Genomic DNA, 27,761 nt, shown 5'->3' on the forward strand with positions numbered 1-27,761 from the left:
TTATCTGGGAAATTGAAGCATGAAACACTTTAATGGTTGAGTCATGGTTTAATGGTTAAATTGAACAATGTCAGATACTTGAAAGTTATGGTGAGTATGTGGATACTAAGAATCTTGTTTCTTGATTGAGCATTGTATTTTATTAGTTTGCAGTCAGTGTCATTGACCTTTACCAAGGAGGGTAGGTCTTTACCAAGGAGGTAGATGCTACCCAGGCCATGGTGACAGACGAGGAAACTCTGTCACTAGAATGGTTCAAAATTGATAAGGAGTAATTGTTGAATAGACTGTCGGTACTTAAAGTTGACAAGGCACCGGGACCGGATGAGATGCATCCAGGGATATTGAAGGAAGTGAGAGTAGAAATTGCAGGGGTACTGGCCAAATCTTTCAGTCTTCCCTAGACTCAGGGGTGGTGCCAGAGGACTGGAGAATTGCAAACATTTACGCCCTTGTTCAAAAAAGGTTGTAAGGATAAGCCCAGCAATTATAGACCAGTCAGTTTAACTTCAGTGGTGGGCAAGATTCTAGAAACAATTATTCAGGATAGAATTAGTAGTCACATGGAAAAATATGGGTTGATAAGGAAGAGCCAGCATGAATTTCTAAAGGGGAAATCACGATTAACTAATTTGCTGGAGTTTTTTGAAGAGGTAACAGAAAAGGTCGATGAGGGTAATGCTTTTGATGTGGTGTACATGGACTTTCAAAAGGCATTTGATACAGTGCCACACAACAGACTTATGAGAAAAGTTATTGCTCATGGAATAAAAGGGACAGTAGCAATGTGGATACAAAATTGGCTGAAAAATAGAAATCAGAGAGTAATGGTCAATGGATATTTTTAGGGTTGGAGGAAGGTTTGTTGTGGAGTTCCCCAGGGGTCTGTATTGGGACCCGACCCTTGCTTTTCCTGATATATATTAATGATCTAGATCTTGGTGTGCAGGGGACAATTTCAAAGTTTGTGGATGATACGAAGCTTGGGAGTGTTGTGAACTGAGGAGGATGGTGTGGAACTTCAAGAAGACATAGACAAGTTGGTGGAGTAGGGAGATAGATGGCAGATGAAGTTCAATGTGCAGTGTAAGGTGATGCACTTTGGTAGGAAGAACATGGACAGACAATATAAAATAAGGGGTGAAATATTGAAGGGGCTGCAGGAGCAGAAAGACCTGGGTGTATATGTGCATAGATCATTGAAGGTGGCAGGACAGGTGGAGAGAGCAGTTAATAAAGCATATGGTATCCTGGGCTTTATTAATAGGAGCACAGTGTACAAAAGCAGGGAGGTTATGTTGAATTTATATAAGACACTCGTTAGAACTCAGCTGGAGTATCGTGTATAGTTCTGGGTGAACACATTGGAGACTGGGTGAACACATTGGAGAGAGTGCAGAAAAGGTTTACAAGAATAGTTCTAGGGATGAGAAACTTCAGATATGAGGATAGACTGGCGAGGTTGGGACTGTTCTACTTGGAGAGAAAAAGGCTAAGAGGAGATTTGATAGAGATGTTCAAGATCATGAGAGGGCTGGACAGAGTAAATAGGGAGAAGCTGTTCCCACTCGTAAAAGGATCAAGAATGAGAGGGCACTGATTTAAAGTGATTTGCAAACAAAGCAAATGTGATGTGAAAAAAACTTTTTCACACAATGATTGGTTTGGGTTTGAAATGCACTGCCTGGAAGTGTGGTGGAGGCAGGCTCAATCGAGGCATTCAAGAAGGCATTAGGTGATTATTTGAATCAAGACAATGTCCACGGGTCGGAGAAAATGCAGGACAATGCCACTATGTCATAATGTTCATTTAGAGAGCCAGTGCAGACACGATGGGCTGAATGGCCTCCTACTGTGCCATTGGAATTCTGTGACTTGATATCAAGAGCAGACACTTGAGAGTGCTGTTGACTCAGAGTCTTTTGGATAGATCTACAGCATCTTTATTTACCGTTCAAAATGAGTTCAAAATTAAAATTCACCACCACAGTTCAGAACAAGTTCAGATTTTTAGGAGTAAAAGTCTTCATGAATGGTGGAAACCTGAAATTAAATAGAAAATGCTGGAAACTCTCAGCAGAATTGTAAATATGGGAAAAAAATGCCAAATCTGGTACTGAATAACTCCAATATTTTCTGCTCACTATTTATTTGAACAGCTTGTGACAACATTCATGAAACTGTTGCCGATTTAAGATGTCTGTAACTTCTTTCTTTAACTGAAATCACAAATCATTGAGTGAAAACAGAATAATTAATGTTGCCACAAACAAAAACAGAAAATGCTGGAAAAGCTCAGCAGGTCTAGCAGCATCTGTGGAGAGAGAAACCGCGTTAAGGTCTCGAGTCTGTATGGCCCTTTTACAGAGCTCTGCAGAAAGGTCATGCGGACTCGAAACGTTAACTTTGTTTCTCTCTCCACAGATGCTGTTAGACCTGCTGAGTTTTTCCAGCATTTTCTGTTTTTCTTTCAGATTTCCAGCATCAGCAGTACTTTACTTTTATTATTAATGTTGTTCTTAGTGGAGTTTTTCGATATTACTCAATCAAACACATACGCAGTATTTGCAGCACGGAAACAGATAATTTGGCTCAACAAGTCTATACTGGTGCTTATGCTCTATATGAGTCTCTGTGCACCCTACTTTGTTTAACCCTATTAACATATTCTTCCATTTCATTCACCCTCGTGGTTAACTAGCTTCCCCTTAAATGTACCAATGCTATTCTCCTCAGTTGTTCATTTGGTAGTGAGTCCTACATTCACCACTCATTGGGCAAAGCAGTTTCTCCTGGATTTGTTTGTGACTATTTATGGCAGCCAGTTTTGGGCTCTGCCATGACTGGGTTCATCCTTAGAATGGCAGATAATTATAATTATTGGCAAGTTTTTACAGGTTTTTCTTTGTATATTTGGCTCATTGTAAACTGATGTGTCCATCCAACATAACAACTGGAATTTAACCAAAAGTGTTACCATTCATCCATCACAATGATGGGGGTCAGCATGGCGGAGACAAAATTAGGGATACTAATGGAATGGGCAAACTTCAATGGGAATGCTCACAAATAGTGGCAAGAACATTTGGTTTCAAGGAAAGGGAGCTCAGCGGTGAATTGAAGGGTTTGGGGTGACTTTGATAAACTCCGAGTTTAGCTTTTGATCTGTAATATATCACATGATCATAAAAAGTGGCCTTCTGAGTTTCTTCATTCAATAGAATCAGCTGAGCTCCAGTGGTCTTATGCTACCTTCAGAATATGCAAGGAAAAAAACATTGACAGTGTTCAAAAGACACAATTAGTCTTCAAAACATTTCAGCAAATCCTCTGACAATGACTCCACATAATTCAGATATTTTCTTTTGAAACTCCATGGTTGAGGAGCACAGTCAAACTGGAGTATGGGAATACTGCAGATTTAAGGGAGCACTCTGCTCTGCAAAATTTGCAATGTTTTGGTGAACCCAGCATGCACTGTGAATTAGTTGTCTGATGTCCCACTTAATTGATGTTTACCTGTTTTGTACTTTCCAATTCTCTAGATACACTCTATAGCAACACGCTGCCAATCTATTCCTATGATGCCGATAGAGCTGAAGAACAAAGACGGAACCAGGAAACCATGCCCTACATAGATGATTCACCTTCATCATCACCTCAGCTCAGCTCCAAAAGTCGGGAAAGCAGGGACACTATATCATCTGGGTCCTTGGAATCAACTAAATCGGTAAGTTGATCTATTATGAAACAGTAAAATCCAATACAGTGCACAGGGAAGAATGAAAGGATGTGAAGAGCTTAAACCAAAGTGCACTATGTTGTTACATAAATGGATGAGCAGGGCAGCTTCTTAATAACACAGCTTTATAATAAGTCAAAGGTAATTGAGGTCAATCATTAAATATTCATTAACACTGCATACTGTTGTGTAACCAGATAAAGCAGCTGCATTTTCAGGTTGTTCACAACAAAATACCATGCAAAAGGTTGGAAGATCAGTCATTTTGTACTTAAAATGACAGATGAAAATGAATTGGTTCGGATAGCCTTTTTCCATTCAGATGTATGTGCATTACTTTCATGCCTTTCCTTACTTATCAGAAGAGTAGAGTACAGTAGTCAGTGCTTTTTATACTGCTGTTACATTCTAATTTCACATACACAAATGGATTTTTTCTTGCCACTTCATGACAGAATTGACTTGATACAGGCTTTGAAAAACTGAATATGGGACTAATAAGTTCGTTTTATGATCAGGTGTGCTATTGGATGCCATTATTCTGTCAGAAGGAAGTGCATTTTGCACTAAATGCAAAGCAGTTGCAAACTGTTCTGTAGGTTTCTTAAAGCAATCTGGCTGAGTTTGACATAGATTTGTGTTTGTTGCTTGATGCACAGGGTTTGATACAGTACAGTGTGATATTGATGTAACGTTAAACCTATTTTAAATGCTAGTTGAATTTTATTGCTGCTTATGTGACTTTATTTCAATATGAAATGGATTAAGTTGTGACTGCATCTGTTAAAGTATACAGTTGAAAAAAAGGGAATTAGAATATAATATTTGTGCGAAAGCAGGTGCTTTTTTGATACCAAATCAGACTGTGATCTGATTTTTTTTGCGCTATCCATCCGCTCCTTTCAATTAACCCTTAGATCCTCCCATTGCTATTAAGTAGCTCATGTTGGATCCAAAGACTCCAGGCTTGAAATAAATAAGAACTGTCCGAGATGGGAGAAACTTGTGAATTAGATCAAAAATGCTGGAGAGATTATTTGGAATTTGAAGGATTTAGTCCCTCTCAAAGAAGTGCGATAAAATGGTAGCTGCTTGTGCTGAGTGAACAGTGACCTATAAATTTGTTATTTGCAGCTAATTTGTTTATATTAATAACGTTGAACTCAACTTCTTCTGAAATTTAAACCATTCAAGTGTGAACTCAGAATTCATTCCAGTGTGGAGCAGCACAATTTAGCTGCAGGTTTCAAGCTTAAATGAACTCGAATAGTGTGATGTAAACTCAGTGTTGTCACTGAATGGCGTAAACACACAGGATAGTGCTAGCACACACAAAATAATGGATTACATTACATTGAGAGCCCTTTTTCCAACTTCACCCCTTTCCTGTACTTCTCTCACGAAGATCGAAATCTAGTCCAGGGATATTGAAGACAAATGTAGCAACCAGTGGCTGCTCCTACAGTGATCAAGTAACTCAGCATACAAGTGATGATGAGGCAATTACAGAGGAGAAAGGGCATTTGGCACATTTTCTTTCAGCAGATTTTAGAAGTGCGGAAGCTGAGAGCCAGAGTGGAGAGTTAAAAAGAGCTGAAGCTGAGAGGCAGAGCGGAGATTTAAAAAGAGTGTGAGTGAGGGTCAGAGCGGACATTTAAAAGAGTGGGAGCTGAGGGTCAGAGCTGAGATTTAAAACGAACAGGAGCTTGAAAGCCAGAGCGGAAAAAAGAGCGGTAGCTGTGAGCCACGGCAGAGGAAAAGTCATGTGACAGGAAGGCAAATAAGTGATTGGTTCATGAGTATTTTTCTAATCTAAACTGGGGCATTCATTCAAACCAGGAATTAGGAAACTACAAATTTCAATTGGGATAGGTATAACATTTAATTAATTAATAAGAATATTAGCAGAGAGCAGGCTTTGAGGCAGGAATTGAACTTGATTGCTTAAACCATTATTATTGGGATTCTGAAAGAGGGAATTGACATTTTTTAGATCATGGATGGGTAGCTGAGACCTGTTGCTTCTGATTCCTGTGCCATGTGGGATCTTCCAGGACACTTCATGTGTCTTGGACCAAATATTGGAACTGTCTCTAGCTGTTTGAGTTTAAGCTCAGGATTTCCAAGTTTGATGGGTAGCTGGAGTCACTGTGAAGCATCATGGAGGATAAGAATTTCCTGGATCATACATTCCAGGAGGCGGTTATCCCACAGGCAGTGAGAGAGTTCATTTAGAAGAGTAGGAAGAAGCAAGTAGTACAAGAAACGTCAGGGTGTATACCACTCTCAAACTGGCAGTCAGCATTGGAGACTGCTGGGCATGGTGACACCCTGAAGGAATACACTGTAGGTCATGGCACCAATGGGGAAGGGACTGCACAGGAGGGAACAGCAAGAACTGCAGTTGTTATAGGAGATTCCGTTGCTATGGGGACAGACAGGCATTTCTGTAATGTCATTGTGAGTCCCACATAGTGTGTTGCTTCCCTGGTGCCAAGGTGAAGGACATCATGAAGAGGGTGTAGCATATTCTGCAGGGGGAAGGGAGTGATGTAAAGTTGTTGCACACATCAGCACGTGTGGCATATAGAGAGGGCATATATTGAGGCCCTACAGTCAGATTTTCAGGAGCTGGAGAAAGTTTAAAAAGTAGTACCTCTGGATTACTCCTAGTGCTGCCTGCTAGCAAGAGTTGAAGTCGGAAAACAGGGAGGATCAATCCGTGGTTTAGAGCATATTTTAAGAGGGGGGGCTTCAGATTCTTAGGGGTTTTGGACTAGTTCTGGGGGCAGGAGGCACCTATTCAAAAGGAAAGGCTTACATCTTAACAGGATTGGAACCAGTGTCCTCGTGGGGAGGTTGAGTCAGGTTTAACCTAAATTAGGCACATCTGCCCATGAAGTAGGAGGAATAAGGTGTATGATGTGAGAGTTTTGGATAGTAGTAGAGAAGGATGTAGTACCATACTTAGACTAAGAAAGACCACAGGGAATGCAAAGGCAGGTTTAGAATGCATGTATGTGAACATCCAAGAATGAAAAAGGTTTCCGAGGTACAAGTGCAAATAGCTGTGTTGGAATATGATGTATTGCCTATAATGGAAAGGTGACTTAAAACTGGTGAGGACTGGGTGTTTAATATTCATGGCTACAGGTAGAGAAGGTAAAAAGGGAGGGAGGATGGTAGTCCTGATTAGGGAACGCATTGAAGTGGTGGAAAGAGTATGTTCTTGAAGTGGCAAGGACACATATAGTAGCCATCACTGAGACGTGGTTGAGGGAGGAGCAGGATCAACATTCCGGGATATAGAATCTTCAGGCGAGACAGGGGAGGGGGTAAAAGAGGAGGAGGCGTTGCATTATTAGTTAAGGAGTCAGTTACTGCAGTAAGGAGAGATGATATCTTGGAGAGGGCATTGAATGAAGCTTTGTGGATAGAGCTTAGGAATAAAAAAAGGGCAGTCACATTGTTAGGTGTTTATTATAGACCCCCAGATAGTCAGCGGGAAATTGAGGAGCAAATATGTGCACAATTTGCGGAGATGTGTAAAAACAATAACAATAGGGTAATTATATTCGGTGATTTCAACTTTCCCAACATTAATTGGGATTGACGTAGTGTTAAGGGCTTAGATGGTGTGGATTTCTTGAAATGTGTACAGGAGAACTTTTTAGGTCAATACGCAGAGGGTCCAACAAGGACGGCGCAGTGCTGGAACTAATTCTGGGGAATGAAGCCGGACAGATGGCTGAGGTGGTGGTGGGGGAGCATTTTAGTGATAGCGACCACAACATGGTACAATTTAAGCTTGTTATGGACAAAGAAATAGACAAGTTGCAAAAAAATGTTTTGGATTGGGGGAGAGTGGATTTTAGTAAAATAAGGCAGGATCTGGCCAAGGTAGACTGGGAACAGCTACTTGTGGGGAAATCTACAGAGGAGCAGTGGCGGGTGTTCAAAAAGGAAATGGGGAGGGTACAGGCTCAACATGTTCCCTCTAGGGTGATAGGAAGGAGTAACAAGCCCAGAGAACCATGGATGACCAGAGATATTCAGGATACGATGAGAAGGAAAAGAGAGGCTTTTAGCAGGTATGAGGGAAGCAAATCAGCGGAGGCAATAGTGGAGTACAGGCAGTGCAGGGTGGAGCTTAAGAAAGCAATTAGGAGAGCAAAGAGGGGATATGAGAAAGCTCTGGCTAGTAAAAGTAGGGAAAATCCCATGATATTCTATAAGTATATCAATGGGAAGAGGATAACCAGGGAAAGAGTAGGGCCCATAAGGGACCAAGGGGGCAATCTATGGGTGGAGCCAGAGGACATCGGTAGAGTGTTGAATGAATACTTCACATCCATCTTCACCCAAGAGAATGAGGATGAAGGTATGGAACCCGAGGAGAGAGACTGCGAGATTCTTGAGCAAATTGATATAGGGAGTGACAAGGTATTGGAGGTGTTGGCAGGCTTAGAAGTGGACAAATCTCCAGGTCTGGATGATTTGTGTCCCAGACTGCTGAGGGAGGCAAGGGAAGAGATTGCCTGACCCAAATTTTTAATTCCTCTCTGGCCACAGGGGAGGTGCCAGAGGACAGCGAATGTGGTTCCGCTATTTAAGAAGGGTTGTAGAGAAAAGCCAGGAAACTACAGGCCAGTGAGTCTCACGTCAGTGGTAGGGAAACTGTTGGAGAAAATTCTGAAGGAGAGAATCTATCTCCACTTGGAGAGGCAAGGTTTGATCAGGGATAGTCAGCATGGCTTTGTCAGAGGGAGGTCATGCGTAACAAATTTGATTGAATTTTTTGAGGAGGTGACCAGGTGTGTAGATGAGGGTAATGCAGTTGATGTCGTTTATATGGATTTCAGCAAAGCCTTTGACAAAGTCCCACATGGGAGACTTATAAAGAAGGCAAATGCACATGGGATACAGGATAATTTGATAAGGTGGATTCAAAATTGGCTTAGTTGTAGGAGACAGAGGGCGATGACTGGAGTTTAGTGACTGGAAGCCAGTGTCCAGTGGCGTACCACAGAGATCTGTGCTCGGTCCCCTATTATTCGTCATTTATATAAACGACATAGATGACTATTTGGGGGTAGGATTAGTAAGTTTGCGGATGACACAAAGATTGGCTGGGTGGTTAACAGTAAGGTTGAGTGTCTTGAGCTACAGGAAGATATGGAAGGGATGGTCAAATGGGCAGATAAGTGGCAGATGGAATTTAACCCTGAAAAGTGTGAGGTGATACACTTTCGAAGGAGTAATTTGACAAGGAAGTATTCAATGAACGGCATGGCACTAGGAAGTTCTGAGGAACAAAGGGACCTTGGCGTATGTTTTCATAGATCTCTTTAGGCGGAGGGGCATGTTAGCGGTGTGGTGAAAAAGGTATATGGGACACTTGCCTTTATCAATCGAGGCACAGATTACAAAAGTAGGGAGGTCATGTTGGAGTTGTATAGAACCTTGGTGAGGCCACAGCTGTAGTACTGTGTGCAGTTCTGGTCACCACATTATAGGAAGGATGTGATTGCACTGAAGGGGGTTCAGAGGAGATTCACCAGGATGTTGCCTGGGATGAAACATTTAAGTTATGAAGAGAGGTTGGATAGACTTGGGTTGTTTTTGTTGGAGCAGAGAAGACTGAGGGGTGACCTGATTGAGGTGTACAAGATTATGAGGGGCATGGACAGGGTGGATAGGGAGCAGCTGTACCCCTTAGTTGAAGGCTCAGTCACGAGGGGACACAAGTTCAAGGTGAGGGGCAGGAGGTTTTGGGGGGATGTGAGGAAAAACATTTTTACCCAGAGGGTGGTGACGGTCTGGAATGCGCTGCCTGGGAGGGTGGTGGAGGTGGGTTGCCTCACATCCTTTAAAAAGTACCTGGATGAGCACTTGGCTTGTTATAACATTCAAGACTATGGGCCAAGTGCTGGTAAATGGGATTAGGTAGGTAGGTCAGGTGTTTCTCACGTGTGGTGCAGACTCGATGGGCCAAAGGGCCTCTTCTGCACTGTGTGATTCTGTGACGGAATTAATTGGTCAAAGTTGGGACGGAAGAAAGCTATGATCAGGCTGCTGGGTGTATTTCATCAGCCTCCAAATAATGAGGGAGAGATACAGGAAATCACAGAGATGAACTATGGAGTGGTGATATTGTGGGACTTTATCCCAATCAATATTTGGGTAATTGATGTTAGAGTAAAGAGAAAGGAGGGGTAGGAATTTCTGAAACGTATTCAGGAGAACTTCCTTCATATGTATGTTCTCAGCCCAATTAGAAAGTAGGTATTTTTATCTGGTGCTGGGGAATGAGGTGGGCAAGTGGGCTGTGTGTCCGTGTGGGAGCAGTTTGGGCAGTGATCATTATACGACAAGGTTTAGATTAGTCATGGAGAAGAGCAAAGGACAATCTTAAAGTAGGACTTATAATTTGAAAGAGGGACTTCAATGGGATGAGAGGTGTTCTAGCCAGAGTTAGAACCAAAGGCCGAGACGAAAAACTGAAAGGAAACAATGGGTGATCATTAAGGAGAAGATGTTCCAGGTGCAGGCTGGGTACTGAAACCAGGCTTCTTGGATGACGAAGGAGTTAGAGGATATGATGAAATAAAAAAGTGGGTTTATGATGCATGCCAGGTGAATTCTTCAAGTGAGAATTACGGGCCAAATACAATAAGTTAAGATGGGAAATGAAGGGGAAAATAAGATTGGCAGACAGAATATGAGAATTGAGTGGCAGTTTGCATAAAAGGTAAAAGATCTTCTACTGGCTTGTAAATAAATAGTGCATTGTGGTGCCTACTAGGGACAAAGAGAATGATATATGCTTAGAGTTGCAGGGCAAGGCTAGAGTACTTAATGGCTACTTTGTTTAATGCTTACGAAGCACAAGGATGCTGACAAACTATCGCCAGAAGCGGAAAGGGTAAAGGTAAAGAATGGGGTGAAAATTGAAAGGCAGGCTGTTTTGTAAAGAGTGGCTATACTTAAGAGTAGATAAATCACCTTGTCCGGATGGCTTGCATCCTCGGTTGCTAAAGGAAGTGTGGGTAGAGATTGGGAGCGGCTTTCCATAATCTTCCGGTTTTCCCTAGATGCATGGGAAATCCAGAGGATTGGAGAATGGAAAATGTAACACCATTATTTAAGGAAGTGTTCGGACAGTTTTAGTAACTAGAGGCTGGTCAGTTTAACATCAGTGATGGGTAAGATATTAGAATAATCAAGGAAAGAATGAATTAACAGGCATTTTGACAGGTTTGAGTTAATTAGCTATCGTCAGATTTGTAAAAGGCAGAGATCATGCTTGACTAATCTAATTAAATTTTTTGATGAAGTAATGGAGAAGGTTGATGAATGTTGTATGTATGAATTTTAAGAAAGCATTTGACGAAATACCACAAAAAGTTGGTGAACAAAATTGAGGCATAGTAAATGGTTGTTTTTCAGACTGGAGGATGGTTGACAGTGGTGTTATCATCCAAGGATCAGTGCTGAGACCACTGCTTTTTTGATATATATATAATTGACTTGAATATTGGAATATGGAATAGAGTTTCAAAATTCGCTGTTGATAGCATACTTGGAAATGTGGCAAGCAGTGAGGGTGATATCGCCTGCAACCTGAGATAGATGAGCTAGCCCAGTGATCTTCACTATTTTTCAAGCAAGGGCCATTTAGCAAAAACCTGCAATGTGAGAGCCACATTGACTACCATATTAGAGGTCATTGCCTGATTCGCTCCTGCTTGTGATAACACAAAGGAAGAAAGGGTATTAATCGAAAAGCAGAATACATTGTTCTTTCTGGGGGAATGCAGGCTTTAAGTGGACTGAATTGGTCATGCTTCAGTGCTAGGGTGAGGGATTTACCTGTAGAATGTGCTTCTCTCTCCCAATGAGCTGGTGGCGCACTTCTGTACGCCACATCCTATTGCGATGGCGACTGTCCCTTGAACAATTCCAGTAGCCAGGTGGCACCTCCCTGGGTGGAGGCTGCTGTCAGGATTGGCTCACTCCTGAAGGAATGGGTCCATTTCCTGGATACAAACGGATCTCTCTCTCTCTCTCTCTCTCTCTCTCTCTCTCTCACACTCACTCACTCAACTCACTCACTCCCATGCTTGCTCTCATTCACTCACACTCACATTCTGCACTCCCCCACACACAGTCTCTCACTCCCCCACACACATACTCTCACTCCTCCACACATACTCTCTCACTTCCCCACACTTACTCTGTTACTCACACACGCTCTACCGCACATACACACACTCTCTCAGTCCCACACATGCACTCACTTTCTGTCACCCTCCCTACACATACTCACTCTCCTCACTCCTACACACATACACTCACTCCTACATACTACACACACACCACACACAGCACCACACACACACACACACACACACACGCCAAACACACACACACACCACACACACTCACTCCTACACACACACTCACTCCGACACACATACATACACACACTCAATCCTATGCATGCATGCGCTGACTCACTCCTACGCGCACACTCTCACACACTCTCTCATTTACACGCACACACACACACTCGCACGTGCACAGACACACACCTATGCACACTCTCTCACTTCTACACACACACTCACTCACTCACACTCACAGCCACTCTCCTTTCTGCGGCCCCGGACCTTTCAGCCAGCCTCCCCTCCCTGGGACCCCGGCACTCTGCTACTCGGGTCCTGGTTGGAGGTCTGGAACTGGTTGGGAAGCTGACCAATCAAGGAGACAATGAATTAACAGGCATTTCGACAGATTTCAGTTAATTAGCTATAGCCAGATTTGTAAAAGGCAGAGATCATGCTTGACTAATCCTCCACACATACTCTCTCAACCCCCCCACACTCAGTCTGTCACTCACACACTCTCCCCCGCAGCACTAACTCTATCAGTCCCACACATGCATTCACTCTCTGTCACCCTCCCCACACATACTCAATCCCCTCACTCCTACACACACTCACACTCCTACACACACACACACCTATACATACACACACACACACAACCCTAAACACACATGCTCACTCACTCCAACACGCACTTACTCACTTCTACATGCACTCACTCACTCCTACACACACACACAACTATACATATACACACACACACCTATACATACATACACACACATCTACCTATACACACACACCTATACATACATACACACACACACCTATACATACACACACGCACGCATACACACACACACACCCCCATACATACACACATATACATACACACACGCAACTATACATATACACACACACACATATACATATATACACACACCTACCTATACACACACACACCTATACATACATACACACATACACACCTATACATACACACATGCACGCATACACACACACACACCCATACATACACACATATACATACACACACACACATCCCCTATACATACACACACGCACCTATACATATATATACACACACCTATACATATATACATACACAGACACACCTATACATACATACACACCTATACACACACGCACACCTATACATACACACACCTATACATACATACATACACACACACTCACACACCCTATATACACACACACACACATACCCCTATACATATACATACACGCTCACTCAGACTCACTCCTAAACACACACACACTACTACACACACACACTCACACATACATACATACATATGTACATATATACACACTCTCACACACCTATACATACACTGCACACCTATACATACACACACACACACACCTATATACACACACACCTATATGCACACACACCTATATGCACACACACCTATATACACACACACCTATATACACACACACACACACACACACCCCTATACATACACACACCTATGCATACACACACCTATGCATACACACACACATCTATACACACAGATACACATACATACATACACACACACCCTCTCACTCACACACACACACACACACACACACACACACACCACATACATATTCACAGATACACACACACTTTCGCACACGCACTCCTATACACATACATACATACACACACACCCTCTCACTCACTCTCACACACACACACACACACACACACACACTCTTATACTTACATACATACACACACAGACACACACACATACACTCTCACACACACACACCACACACAGACCAATACATTCACACACACATGCACAGACCTATACATACACACACACACCCTATACACACACACCACATACATATACACACATACACACACTCTCACACACGCACTCCTACACACACTCTCACACACTCCTACACACACACTCCTACACACACTTCTACCCACACACTCCTGAACACACCCACACACACTCCTGAACACACCCACGCAAACTCCTGAACACACCCACACACACTCCTGAACACACCCACACACAGACATACACACACACATACATACATGCACACGTGCGCACACACACTCTCACACTCACACACACACCTATACAGATGCACGCACACACACACACCCCTATGCATACACACACCCCTATGCATACACACACCCCCATGCATACACACACCCCCATGCATACACACACCCCCATGCATACACACACCCCCATGCATACACACACACACCAATGCATACGCACACACCACACACACATACACACACACAGACCTATACATACACATACACACACAGACCTATACATACACACACATACCCCTATACACACACACCTATACACACATACACATACACACACTCTGACACACACACACACACCTATATAGACGCGTGCACACACACACACAGACCTATACATACACACACACACACTCACACTCTCACTCACACTCTCACACACTCTCACTCTCACACTCACTCACTCTCACACACACACTCTCACTCACTCTCACTCACTCTCACTCTCATACACACCTATACAGATGCGCGCGCGTGCACACACACTCTCACACACTCTCTCGCACTCTCTCACAGTCTCACACTCACACTCACTCACACTCTCACACACTCTCACACACTCACACACACACACACACTCTCTCTCTCTCACACACACACCTATACAGATGCACGTGCGTGCGCACACACACAGACCTATACATACATACACACAGACACACACTCACTCTCTCTCTCTCTCTCACACACACAAACTCTCACTCTCTCACACACTCTCTCACACACACTCACACACTCTCACACTCACTCACACTCACTCACTTTCTCTCTCTCACACACACACACACAAGCACCCACACACACACAATTCCCGTACTTCAGTGTTCTTGACAACATTGTCCTTGCCCAACGAGATGCCCTAGATAAGTTACTCTCACTTTTGCGAATTCACCTTTGGCATGGCTTATTAACAAATCAGCTGACTGTAGTTTTTCAAACAGGGTTTTTCAAACAGGGTTTCTAGCTGTTTCAAGTGGTATTTCCAGGTGTCACTATATGTCAGTACATATTCAAGATAAATCACGCAGTTGAGAACCCTGGCTACCACTCAGGTCATTAGCAAGTGAAAAGTTGCTGGGGCGTATTTTAGCCCAAATGCCACCACTCGGCATTGGAAAAGACAGTCTGACGTGACAAAGGGTGATATTCCTTTAGCTCGGGGTGTTAAAGGAACCTGCCAATATCCCTTTAACAGATCTATTTTGGTACGAAGCATGGCACTGTCAACTCTTCCAAGCGTGGAACTGGGTAGGAATCTGCTTTTGTTACTGCACTGACCTAGCTGTAATCTAGACAGAAGCTGATCAACCAATCTGGTTTAGGCACTAACACAACAGGGGAACTCCAGCTGCCTTGGCTGAGTTCAATGAGGTGATTTTCCAACATCTACTGGATCTTTGCTTTCACCTGAGCCTGTTTCTCTGGCCCTAAGAGATAAGCCAGTCTTGTTGAATGGAAAGGCAAAGCTTATTAAAATACAGTATGAAATATGAAAGTATACTAATTACTCTTTTGAAATACCCTGAGTGTCTCTGTCTCTCTCTGTCTTACACACACACACACCTATACAGACGCGGGCACACACACACACCTATACAGACACACGTGCGCACATGCATGCACTCCTGCCACACACAAACACGCACTCCTATCACACAGGCGCTCCTACCACATGCGCACACACACACACACACTCTCCCTCTCTCTCCTACGCACTCTCTCTCACTCACTCATACACACACGCTCTCTCACTCACTCATACACACACGCTCTCTCACTCATTCCTACAAACACACGCCCTCTCACTCACTCACATTCCTACACACACACGCTCTCTCACTCACACTCCTACACACACGCTCTCTCACTCACTCACACTCCTACACACACATGCTCTCTCACTCACTCACTCCCCTACACTCTCACACTCCCCTACACACGCACGCTCTCTCACTCACTCACACTCCTACACACACACGCTCTCTCATTCACTCACTCCCCTACACATACACACGCTCTCTCACTCACTCACACTCCTACACACATGCTCTCTCACTCACTCACACTCCTACACACACACGCTCTCTCACTCACTCACTCCCCTACACACACACGCTCACTCACACTCCTGAACACACACGCTCTCTCACTCACTCACACTCCTACACACACACGCTCTCTTACTCACACACGCTCTCTCACTCACTTACTCTCCTATACACACACGCTCTCTCACTCACTCACTCTCCTACACACACACGCTCACTCACACACTCCTACACACACATGCTCTCTCACTCACTCACACTCCTACACACACACACACGCTCTCTCACTCACTCCTACACACACACGCTCTCTCACTCACTCCTACACACACGCTCTCTCACTCACTCACACTCCTACACACACACGTTCTCTCACTCACACTCCTACACACACACGCTCTCTTTCTCACTCACTCCCCTACACTCACACACTCCCCAACACATGTACGCTCTCTCACTCACTCACACTCCTACACACACACACTCTCATTCACTCACTCCCCTACACATACACGCTCACTCACTCACACTCCTACCCACACACGCTCTCTCACTCACTCACACACCTACACACACCTACACACACACGCTCTCTCACTCACTCACTCCCCTACACACACATGCACTCTCTCACTCACACACTCCTACACACACGCTCTCTCTCACTCACTTACTCACCTACACACACACACGCTCTCTCACTCACTCACACTCCTACACACACATGCTCTCACTCACTCACACTCCTACACACACTCTCTCACTCACTCACTCCCCTACACACATATGCTCTCTCACTCACTCACTCCCCTACACACACACGCTGTCTCACTCACTCACTCCCCTACTCCCCTACACACACACGCTCTCTCACTCACTCTCCTACACACACGTGCTCTCTCACTCACTCACTCCTACACACACACAAACTGTCACTCAGAGCCACTCTCTCCTTTTTGGGGCCCCGGACCTTTCAGTTAGCCTCCCCTCCCTGGTACCCTGGCACTCTGCTCTGCAGCACTCTGCTCTCCGGGTCCTGGTTGGAGGTGCTGGAACTGGTCCGGGAGCCACACAATTTCGATGGGAGTTGCCACTAGCTTGTGGGCCTTTCAATGAAGAACACCAGGCTAGCCAATGAGCAGACGTGGTAGATGGAATTTAATACAGATAAGTGAAATGATGTATTTTGGCAGAAGGCGTAGGGAGCGGCAGTATAGACTTAATGACACAATTCTAAAGAGTGTGCAGGAACAGAGGGACTTGTGGGTTTATGTGGTGAGATCTTTGAACATATTGAGAGAGTAATTACCAAAACATATGGGATCTTGTGCTTCATAAATAGAGGTATTGAGTACAAAAGCAGGGAAGTCATCCTGAACCTTTACAAAGCTCTGATTGAGCTACAACTCGACTATTGTGTCTAGTTCTGGTAATCGCACTATAGGAAAAATGTGAGAGTCCTTGTGTGGGTGTAGATTGACCAGAATGGTTCCATGGTTGAGGGGCTTTAGCTACAAGATTAGGCTGGAGAAGCTGAGGTTTTCCTTGGGCAAAGCCGGTTTAGGGGAGAATTAATAGAAGTGTACTCGATTATGACAGGTTTAGATAAGGTGGACAAGGAAAAGCTGTTCCCATTTGCTGATTGTACAAGGACTAGGGGACGGAGAGTTAAACGTTTTGGTTAGAGACGGAGGAGGGATGTGAGGGTCAGCTCTTTGCACTGAGTGGTAATGACTTGAAACTCACTGCCTACTAAGGTGGTGAAAGCGGAGATGATTGATAACTTCAAAAGGAAATTGGATGGGCATTTGAGGAAAATAAACTTGCGGGGTGGGGAATGGGACTGACTGGTTTGCCCTACAGAGAGCCAGCATGGACATGATGGGTTGAATGCCCTCATTATGTGCTGTAATGACTGTATGACTCTATAACAGCCACCATTTTGCAGCACCACAAATCAAACCTGGGGTCTTCTGTTACATGCACCATTCTATCTATATATTTATCAACTAAGATATTAGGAGTTGCACCCCTACAGTATGTACTGGTGCTTGTCTGACCATTAGTTAACCACCATAATCCTCACTGCTGCGTAACCCACTGCCCCGCAAGTGAGAGGCTTTGCATGGTGAACACAGTTGGCATCATTGCTACTTGTGGTCAGTGTTAAGGTATCTCTGTTTTTAAAAAAAAAATATCGAGCAAACATTGTGATCAGGTCCAATCAGGCACTGCACGATGCTACATCTTGAAGCTATTACAGTGAAGATGGATGTTATTTTCTTTAATATTTTTGAGAATATGGTGGTATTCTGTAAAGAAGGCTGTGTGTGTGTAGATGGGTAATTAAACTGGACGAGGGTTAGTAAAGGCAGCTTGTCTGTGGGAACAGAGATAAAAGGTAACAGAGCTAGATGCATGCATTTGTAATGAGAGGCTATGGTGAAGTTGGAATACAAGTAAATAGGTTGGGTTTTAAAATTTGCATTAGGTGATAGGTAAGGACTTGACTTTTCAGCTGCTAAGTTTCAAAGGGAGTTTAAGGGACTTTCACAACTTACAAAGATTTCATAAGTAAACAAGGAATGATTATTAAATTTTATTTTACCTGTAAGTGGAGGCAATAGGAAGACTTGAAAGATTTTCAGAGCTTGCAAAGGTTGAATTCAAAGACATGCTTAGGACAATGGAGTCTAGGATGAAAGGGGAAAAAATATATATGTGAGATGTTTAGATAAGTTGTGTGACTGTGTGGTGGTGATCTACTGAGACCAGCTCTACTAAGAAAAGTTGTGAATTTGAAGCAGCCATCCAGTTTCAAGCCAGAAATCTCTATATTTCCTGAAAGCAGACTGTTTCTGAGCTTCCTTTGAATTTCCACAGCAGAGTGGAAGAGAGTGAGAAATCATGTGGTATACTTTATTAAAGTAGCAGCAGTTTTTGCTTTGGGCAATATTACTAGATTTTTATGGTTAAAAATCTATAAGGGAGCTGTTGCCAAGTAGTTTACTTGTGCATTCTGACCAAGTGGGTTTTTTGGGGAGAGAAACAGAGTTAACGTTTCAAGTCCACATGACTCTTCTTCAGTCAGACGGACTTGAAACGTTAACTCTTTTTCTCTCTCCACAGATGCTGTCAGACCTGCTGAGTTTTTCCAGCATTTTCTGTTTTTGTTTCGGATTTCCAGAATCCGCAGTATTTTGCTTTTATCTGGGTTTTTTGAGGAATGTTTTGTAAGACTGTTTCAACTGTGTAATTTTAACCTTGTGTTTTTTTCTTCTTGTCATTAAATCTTTTAACTTCAAAATCCTAGAAGCATTACTGGGATTCTAAGCTTCTGGGATCAGTAGGTTTCCCCTTGTTTTCAAAATACAAAAAAACAAATTATGATCAGTAAGACAAGTTTCCCTTTGGGATTTAGTTTGCTCAGCGAATAACATCAGCTGCGGTCGTAACAGTTCCAAGAATTGAACAGATTAATTCTCAGCTCACAGTGACCTAGAATCTGTAACCATTGGGTATGTGTAAATTCATTTTCATAAGATTTTTCTTCTTGTACTGTATTGCTTTTTTAGAAAGGGAATTGAGAGATGCCATTTAATATTTTTTTTAAACCTAAATAAGTTATAGAAGGAAGTCACTGCTGCCCTTGGGATACTGGATTGAGGGATAGGATGGTCAGCTGTGGCTCAGTTTTACATATATAAAGAGTTTGTGTTACAAGATTCCAGGGTAGAGTCCCACTACAGAACTTGAGCACAAAAGTCAAGGCTGACACCCCAATGCAGTACCGAATTGATGCTGCACTGTCGAAGGTGCCATCTTTCATGAGATGTTATGCCAAGGCCCTGTGGGCCTAAAATATTCCGTAGCACTACTTTGAAGAAGAGCAGGACATCTTTCCTCTGTTTCTTGGCCAATATTTATCCCTCAATCTGTTTTAGTGATACTGTTATCTGGTATTATCAACTTGCTTTTTGTGGGAGTCTGCAGTGAGCAAATTGGCTGCTATTTCCTACATTTACAATAGTGACAACATTTCAAAAATACTTAATTAGCTGCAAAGCAGTTTTGAGACCAGTGGTCATGGAAAGTGCTATATAAATGCAAGTTGTTCTTTTCTTTGTTTTGTCCTGTCGATGGTGACCAAACTATACTCTTTCCTCTGAAGTAACTATTTAGATATCGCTGATTACAGAGTTTAGCGTTGTGAAAAACAAGTGCCTTTTTCTCCCATTGACTTAGTGTGGGGATGCACTGTAAAGAAAAAAAGAAATATGAACTAATACTTTCAATTGTACAGGTACAGTGTCTCAAAACCGGTAACTTGGGGACTGACTCTGTACCACATTTCAAATTTTGCCGGTTTTCGGGTCAGGCAGTTCGGGTCAGGTCAGGTCGGGTGGACTAGGCCAAAACAAAGAAAAGAACAACTTGCATTTATATAGCACTTTCCCAAAACTGCTTTGCAGCTAATTAAGTATTTTTGAAATGTTGTCACTATTGTGGGTGGGATCACCGATTGCTCGGACCACCTTGGGAGCAGGAAAAGACCAGCACGCAAAGCCGATAACTAGTTTGGTGTGCCATCGTGCCAGTGTAGCACCTGGCTGAACAAGCTGGTAAGTTAGTTTACTCATTTCATTGGAATTAAAATTCATGCAAGGCAGCTTATGAAAAATGTTCGGTTTTTGGACATCTCTGGTTTTCAGATAGTTGGGTTTGAGACACTGTACATCTTTACCCAATCCATCCATAATTAACCATAATCCATGAGGGGCTATAGGCATCTCTCTCTCTCTCTTCACTGCAATTTTTCATGCTGCTGATGGCAGCCAATTTCCTCCCTCTGTCCAGTTTCTGATGTTGTCCATCCATGCAGACCTTCTCTGACCTGGTCTTCTTTCCTGATATTTCACCCTCTATTGTCACCAACACTAGGCTCTCACCCCACCTATTCCAGTGGTCGCACTTTCTCAATTTCATTGCTCCGGCTAAAATACTGTGAGATCGCAGAATCACACAGTGCAAAAGAGGCCCTTTGGCCCATTGAGTCGGCACCGACACGCGTGAAACACCTGACCTACCTACCTAACCCCATTTACCAGCACTTAGCCCATAGCCTTGAATGTTATGATGTGCCAAGTGCTCATCCAGGTACTTTTTAAAGGATGTGAGGCAACCCACCTCCACCACCCTCCCAGGCAGCGCATTCCAGACCGTCACCACCCTCTGGGTAAAAAAGTTTTTCCTCACATCCCCCCTAAACCTCCTGCCCCTCACCTTGAACTTACGTCACCTGGTGACTGACCCTTCAACTAAGGGGAACAGCTGCTCCCTATCCACCCTGTTGATCCCCTCATAATCTTGTATACCTCGATCAGGTCGCCCCTCAGTCTTCTCTGCTCAACGAAAAAAACCCAAATCCATCCAACCTCTCTTTATAACTTAAATGTTTCATCCCAGGCAACATCCTGGTGAATCTCCTCTGCACCCTCTCCAGTGCAATCACATCCTTCCTATAATGTGGTGACCAGAACTGCACACAGTACTCCAGCTGTGGCCTCACCAAGGTTCTATACAACTCCAACATGACCTCTCTACTTTTGTAATCTGTGCCTCGATTGATAAAGGCATGTGTCCCGTATGCCTTTTTCACTATCCCACTAACATGCCCCTCCGCCTTCAGAGATCTATGGACACACACGCCAAGGTCCCTTTGTTCCTCAGAACTTCCTAGTGCCATGCCGTTCATTGAACACTTCCTTGTCAAATTACTCCTTCGAAAGTGTATCACCTCACACTTTTCAGGGTTAAATTCCATCTGCCACTTAGCTACCCATTTGACTATCCCTTCTATATCTTCCTGTAGCCCAAGACACTCAACCTCACTGTTAACCACCGGCCAATCTTTGTGTCATCCGCAAACTTACTAATCCTACCCCCCACATAGTAATTTATGTCATTTATATAAATGACAAATAATAGGAGATCCCTGTGGTACATCACTGGACACTGGCTTCCAGTCACTAAAGCATCCTCTGTCATCACCCTCTGTCTCCTACAACTAAGCCAATTTTGAATCCACCTTATCAAATTACTCTGTATCCCATGTGCATTTGCCTTCTTTATAAGTCTTCAATGTGGGACCTTGTCAAAGGCTTTGCTGAAATCCATATAAACTACATCAATTGCACTACCCTCACCTACACACCTGGTCACCTCCTCAAAAAATTCAATCAAATTTGTTAGGTATGACTTCCCTCTGACAAAGCCATGCTGACTATCCCTGATCAAACCTTGCTTCTCTAAGTGGAGATAGATTCTCTCCTTCAGAATTTTCTCCAATAGTTTCCCTACCTACCACTGACGTGAGATTCACTGCCCTGTAGTTCCCTGGCTTATCTCTACAACCCTTCTTAAATAGCGGAACCACATTAGCTGTTCTCCAGTCTTCTGGCACCTCCCCCGTGGCCAGAGAGGAATTAAAAATTTGGGCCAGAGCCCTTTCGATCTCTTCCCTTGCCTCCCTCAGATGTTGGGACTCTGATTTTGCTGTGGACAAATTAATTGATTCTTCACTCTGTCCAGCTTATTCTAAGGGCCCTTCATCAGTGCCACATTTCAAAAGCTGTATTCCTCTTCCTATCAGCCTTATTGAGGGTCCAGCTCTGATATCCATACAGCACAGGGATTTGGCAAGCTGCTTTTTCAAGTGCAGGCCGATGTTGGATGTCCTTAATATTTCATTCAGCTAGCAGGTTATAGAGCAGGCAATTTCCAGCCTTGTCTTGAGTTTATTGCTGCTCTTCCTATTTGTGGCCACTTTTGATGCCAAAAATTGAAATTGACCTACGTTCGCAATGGTTGAAGACTGAAACACTATACTGTTCTCACCTTGAATTGTCAGGCAAAAAGTGTGTTGTGTGTTCAAGACAGAACCATTCAGTTTTGGCAAAGGAGTCAGACCAGGATGTCTGCTATCACCACTACTTTTTAATGCCATAGGAGAAAAGGTCATGAGAGAAGTCAGCTCTGCTCTCCCAGAACATCTTGAGGCCAGCATTGGTGGTCTCAAAATTTAGAACATCAGATATGCTGCTTACACTACCCTAACGACCGAAGACAAAAATAAGAACTGTCCATAATGGCCGAAGAGCTGAGAAAGCCAAGTCTGTAGTTTGGGTTGGGCATAAGCAACAAGACATACTAAATGACTTTGCTCTATATAATTATTTTAAAAAAATGGTATTTCAGTATTCACAAATAAAGCAAATAACCTTGAAATTCTGTTTGCTTGTCGCAAATGGCCTCCTTCTGAACTACGAGTTTCTACAATTCTTTAATCGGTCCCACCCTTTTAATTATCTTTATATTCTTTTCATGTTTATATTTGCAAAAAGATTAGCACTGGTTGCTGGCAGACAGAATTTGCAGACTGAAGTCACCCATGCCGAGATGGTGCAATCTGCAGCTGGCTCTCTTGGGCCAAAGCTGCTTAAGGTCATCCTGTAAGATCATCTGCAGTCTCCCCCACTGAAACTCTTCAGCCTTCCACCAGCCATGCTGCAGCCACTCGGGTAGCACTGTGTAAGAGCACTGGGTCAGACAGTGACACAGGAATGACAGACACAAAAGGAATGCACAGGGTGATAATATTATGTTTGTATGCAAAGTGGCATAATTTTATTTGTCAGTTTGGTTGGAATGTTTAATTTGTGTCGGCTTTTATTTTAGTATTATGGTCAAGCAGATGCTGTGATGGTTAGTGACAGAGGGAAGGTAAAGTATGACACTGTTGTTGAATGGGGAATTAGGGTTGTGTTTACTGACATTGCAGTCAGTAGAGTCATTTGCCAATAGCCCAGTGGGAAAGGAGTTATCAAGTTTACTTCTTTCCTTCCTGTACTGCCGCCTCCTGCTCTTCAGCTGGTCACTGTATAGCTGATGGCAAGGTTGTGCATACAGCAGACCACCGTGAATCTTGATCCATGCTCTGCTAATTTCCGCAGGGCTCCTCCAGAGCAGCCTAGGCGATGGAAGCTTTGTTTCAACACACCAGTGGTCTGTTTTATTGCATTTCTTGTGGAAGTGTGGCTTTTGTTCTTTACATGTTCCTACATGTGCATGGGTTGCGGACTTGGAGGCATCAACTACGTTCATGAAGGAAAGCCATTGTTGCCTATTAGCCACATTCTGCTTTGTCATGGTAGCTCCAATGCAGTTTGCACATGGACTGCCACAGATTGTATCTTGCTGGCAGGATACAGGGCAATGGCCTGTAGGATATGCTGTGTGCGATTGCACACTTGCTGCACATTGAACGTGTGGAATCCTTTTCGGTTGCGGTACATCTCAGAGTTGATGTATAGTGCCCACAAAGTGACATGTGTAAGTCAATAGAACACTGTGCCATAGGGAAGCCTGCTATCCTCACAAAGCTCTATGCTTATCCCTGGCAAGAAAGAATAAAATGTTTTCAGTTGTCTTTGCATATAGAGCCTCAGTGACCTCCATTATGCAACAGTGAACGTTGAACTGAGAGACGTTGAAAATATCACCTGCTCCAGTTTGGAAAGAGCCAGATACATAAAAATTCATGGCCACAGTTCTTTTGAAGTGGTAACAGAGAGGGTTGATGAGGGTAATGCTGTTGATGTAGTGTACATGGACTTCCAAAAGGCATGTGATAGTGTCACGCAACAGACTTGTGAGCAAAATTATAGCTTATGGAATAAAAGGGATAGTAGCAACATGGATAGCAAATTGGCTGAATGACACAAAACGGTGAGTAGTGGTTAATGGATGTTTTTCCGTCTGGAGGAAGGTGGTCAGTGTTGGGACCCTTGCTTTTCCTGATAAATATTAATGATTGAGACCTTGGTGTACAGGGCAGAATTTCAAAAGTTGTGGATGATATGAAACTTGGAAGCATTGTGAACTGTGAGGAGGATAGTGTAGAATTTCAAAAGGACATAAACAGGTTGGTGGAATGGGCAGACAAGTGGCAGATGGAGTTCAATGTGGAGAAATGTGAAGTGATTCACTTTGATAGGAAGAATGTGGAGAGACAATATAAAATAAAGGGTACAACTCTGAAGGGATGCAGGAGCAGAGGGAGCTGGGTGTATATGTGCATAAGTCATTGAATGTGGCAGGATAGCTTGAGAGAGTAGTTAATAAAGCATACAGTATCCTAGGCTTTATTAATAGAGGCATAGAGTACAAAAGCAAGGAGATTATGTTGAACTTACATAAGGCACTAGTTCGGTCACAGCTGGCATATTACGCCCAGTTCTGGGTACTGCACTTTAGGAAGTATGTGAAGGAATTGGAGAGACTGCAAAAAAGATTTTGAGAATGTTTCCAGAGGTTAGGAACTTCAGTTATGAGGATAGATTGGAGAAGTTGGGACTATTTTCCTTGGAGGGAGAAGGCTGAAAGAAGATTTGAGCGAGGTATTTAAGATCAAACCTGCTGAGAGCCCTTCTCCCATCCTCCTTCCTCTTTCAGCAGCTTGTCCCATTCTGTGTCACTGCTGCTCATTCACTCTGTCACACTGTAGTCCAGGGGTGATGCATGCTACTACACCCATGCCTGGGACCAAGTAGTTTATATAGAATTCTTGAAGTCAGGACAATGTCCTTCATCACCTGCTACACTTCAGCATGTAGACTTCAGCAGCTTTAAAGAAATCTAGAAACAAGCAAGCACTTTTACAATTGTGGCCAATTAACCTGCAGTTGGTTGATGATCCTTTTAAATAACGCTGATGGCAAGGGTGTCTTTCCTGCTGCTGAATGCATGATCAGCTGTGCATGTATAAGAGATGGCATTAGTTCAAGTTTTGAGCTCCAAAACAGCAGTGTGGGTATCAAATCAGTGTTACATGATGATCGATGCCCTGATCTGCATACTTAACGGTGGACGCTTCCTGAATGCATGTTAATACCCTTGCCAAAATGGTGTCTGGTGTGGCTCGTCCGCCAAAACAGTGCTCATAGCATTGAAATACAGGGCACTAAGGAATTTTCAGGCCCATGTGTCATTTACTATCTTCAGGACTCCTTTCCATGTGTTAATGTATGAAGGAAAATTTGCTGATCCCAGTTCTAAATTTATCTTTTACTTGTTTGAAATGTGTCTCTACTTGTCTCCTTCTTTCTCAATTTAATTTAAAATAATATTCATGAATATACCTATGTTATTTTGTTATATTATTTGAAAAATTAGGAACTATATTGTTTTGCGCATGTATATCCAAAATGCCACCTCACTTACTACTGCACTACAGTCAGTTACCAAAGCAGCAAGGTATCATTCCATAGTGACGTAGTGATAATGTCGCTCGATTAGTAATCCAGAGACCCAGGTGGTCTGGGGGCATGGGTTCAAATCCCATCATGGCAGCTGGTGGAATTTAAACTCAGCTAATAAATCTGGAATACAAGGCTAATCTCAGTAATCAATTATCGTAAAAACCTATCCGGTTCACTAATATCCTTTAGGGAAGGAAATCTGCCATCCTTACCTGATCTGACGCACATGTGACTCCAGATCCGTAGCCAAGCCATGCAATTCATGGGCAATTAGGGATGAGCAACAAATGCTGGACTTAAAGTGATACCCACATCCCATGAAAGAGTAAAGGAAAAAAGAACACGGTGAGATCTGAGAAATACATTCAATGAAAGCTCCAGAATTTGAGTCTAAAAGTGTGATTATTTCAAACTGCTGGGAACCACGAGACATAACTACCCAAAATTAAGGTTGCTATCACCATATACAAGTAACATCACATCACATTCTTCCACCACAGATCATTAAATACAAGACACCCGGAATGATTTGGTGTTTTAACACAAAATCGTGTTGATACACATCATTGTTTGTGATGCTTCCTATTAGCATAACTCAAAAAAGATCATATTTAATTTATTTTTAAACATTGGGTATTTGGTGAAGACAGGATCACGCTCAGCTGAGGTGAATCTAGTTGAATAATTAACGACACTCATTGTGAAGAATATGTGAACATTGGCCATTTGACCAGCTACAAAAAATTGACTAGTGCCTATTCAACACCAAGTCAGGAGAGAAAGCAAAGAAAGTGAGCAATGACTTTCTGGGAGCAGAGACAGCCGGACCTGAGAGGGACACCTCTATTCGGGCAACGGGCTGAGTTTGAAAAAAAATCCAGGAGTGACATCACAAGAAAACTATAAGTTCATTGGTTGGTGAGAAACTGCTGTTAGGGAGTGGGTTAAAATAGCTTAAAACTAGCTATTTGGATTTCAGTAAGGAACATTAGCAATAAGGAAGTAAAGTTAAATCATGTCAAAGTGAAATAAAGTAAACCAAAGTAAGATAAAGTTAGCGTAGGTGTAGTAAATCTAAGTTGCTAGTAATTTATTCTACTCATTCTATGAACTCTTAAGTGTAATAAATAG

At 43.0% G+C, this 27,761-nt stretch overlaps 1 protein-coding gene across 2 annotated transcripts in view; it reads left to right on the forward strand.

Moving 5' to 3' along the window:
• LOC144687520 (breakpoint cluster region protein) overlaps positions 1-27,761 on the forward strand; it is a 598,462-nt gene that overhangs the window by 129,689 nt on the left and 441,012 nt on the right. For both annotated transcript variants that reach the window (XM_078553762.1, XM_078553761.1), the window contains exon 2: positions 3,546-3,730. In XM_078553762.1, the coding sequence (XP_078409888.1) occupies positions 3,546-3,730 (185 nt within the window). The remainder of the gene's footprint in view (positions 1-3,545; positions 3,731-27,761) is intronic.

This window comes from Cetorhinus maximus, chromosome 12 (genome assembly GCF_964194155.1).
Source record: "Cetorhinus maximus chromosome 12, sCetMax3.hap1.1, whole genome shotgun sequence".
Taxonomy (NCBI): domain Eukaryota; kingdom Metazoa; phylum Chordata; class Chondrichthyes; order Lamniformes; family Cetorhinidae; genus Cetorhinus; species Cetorhinus maximus.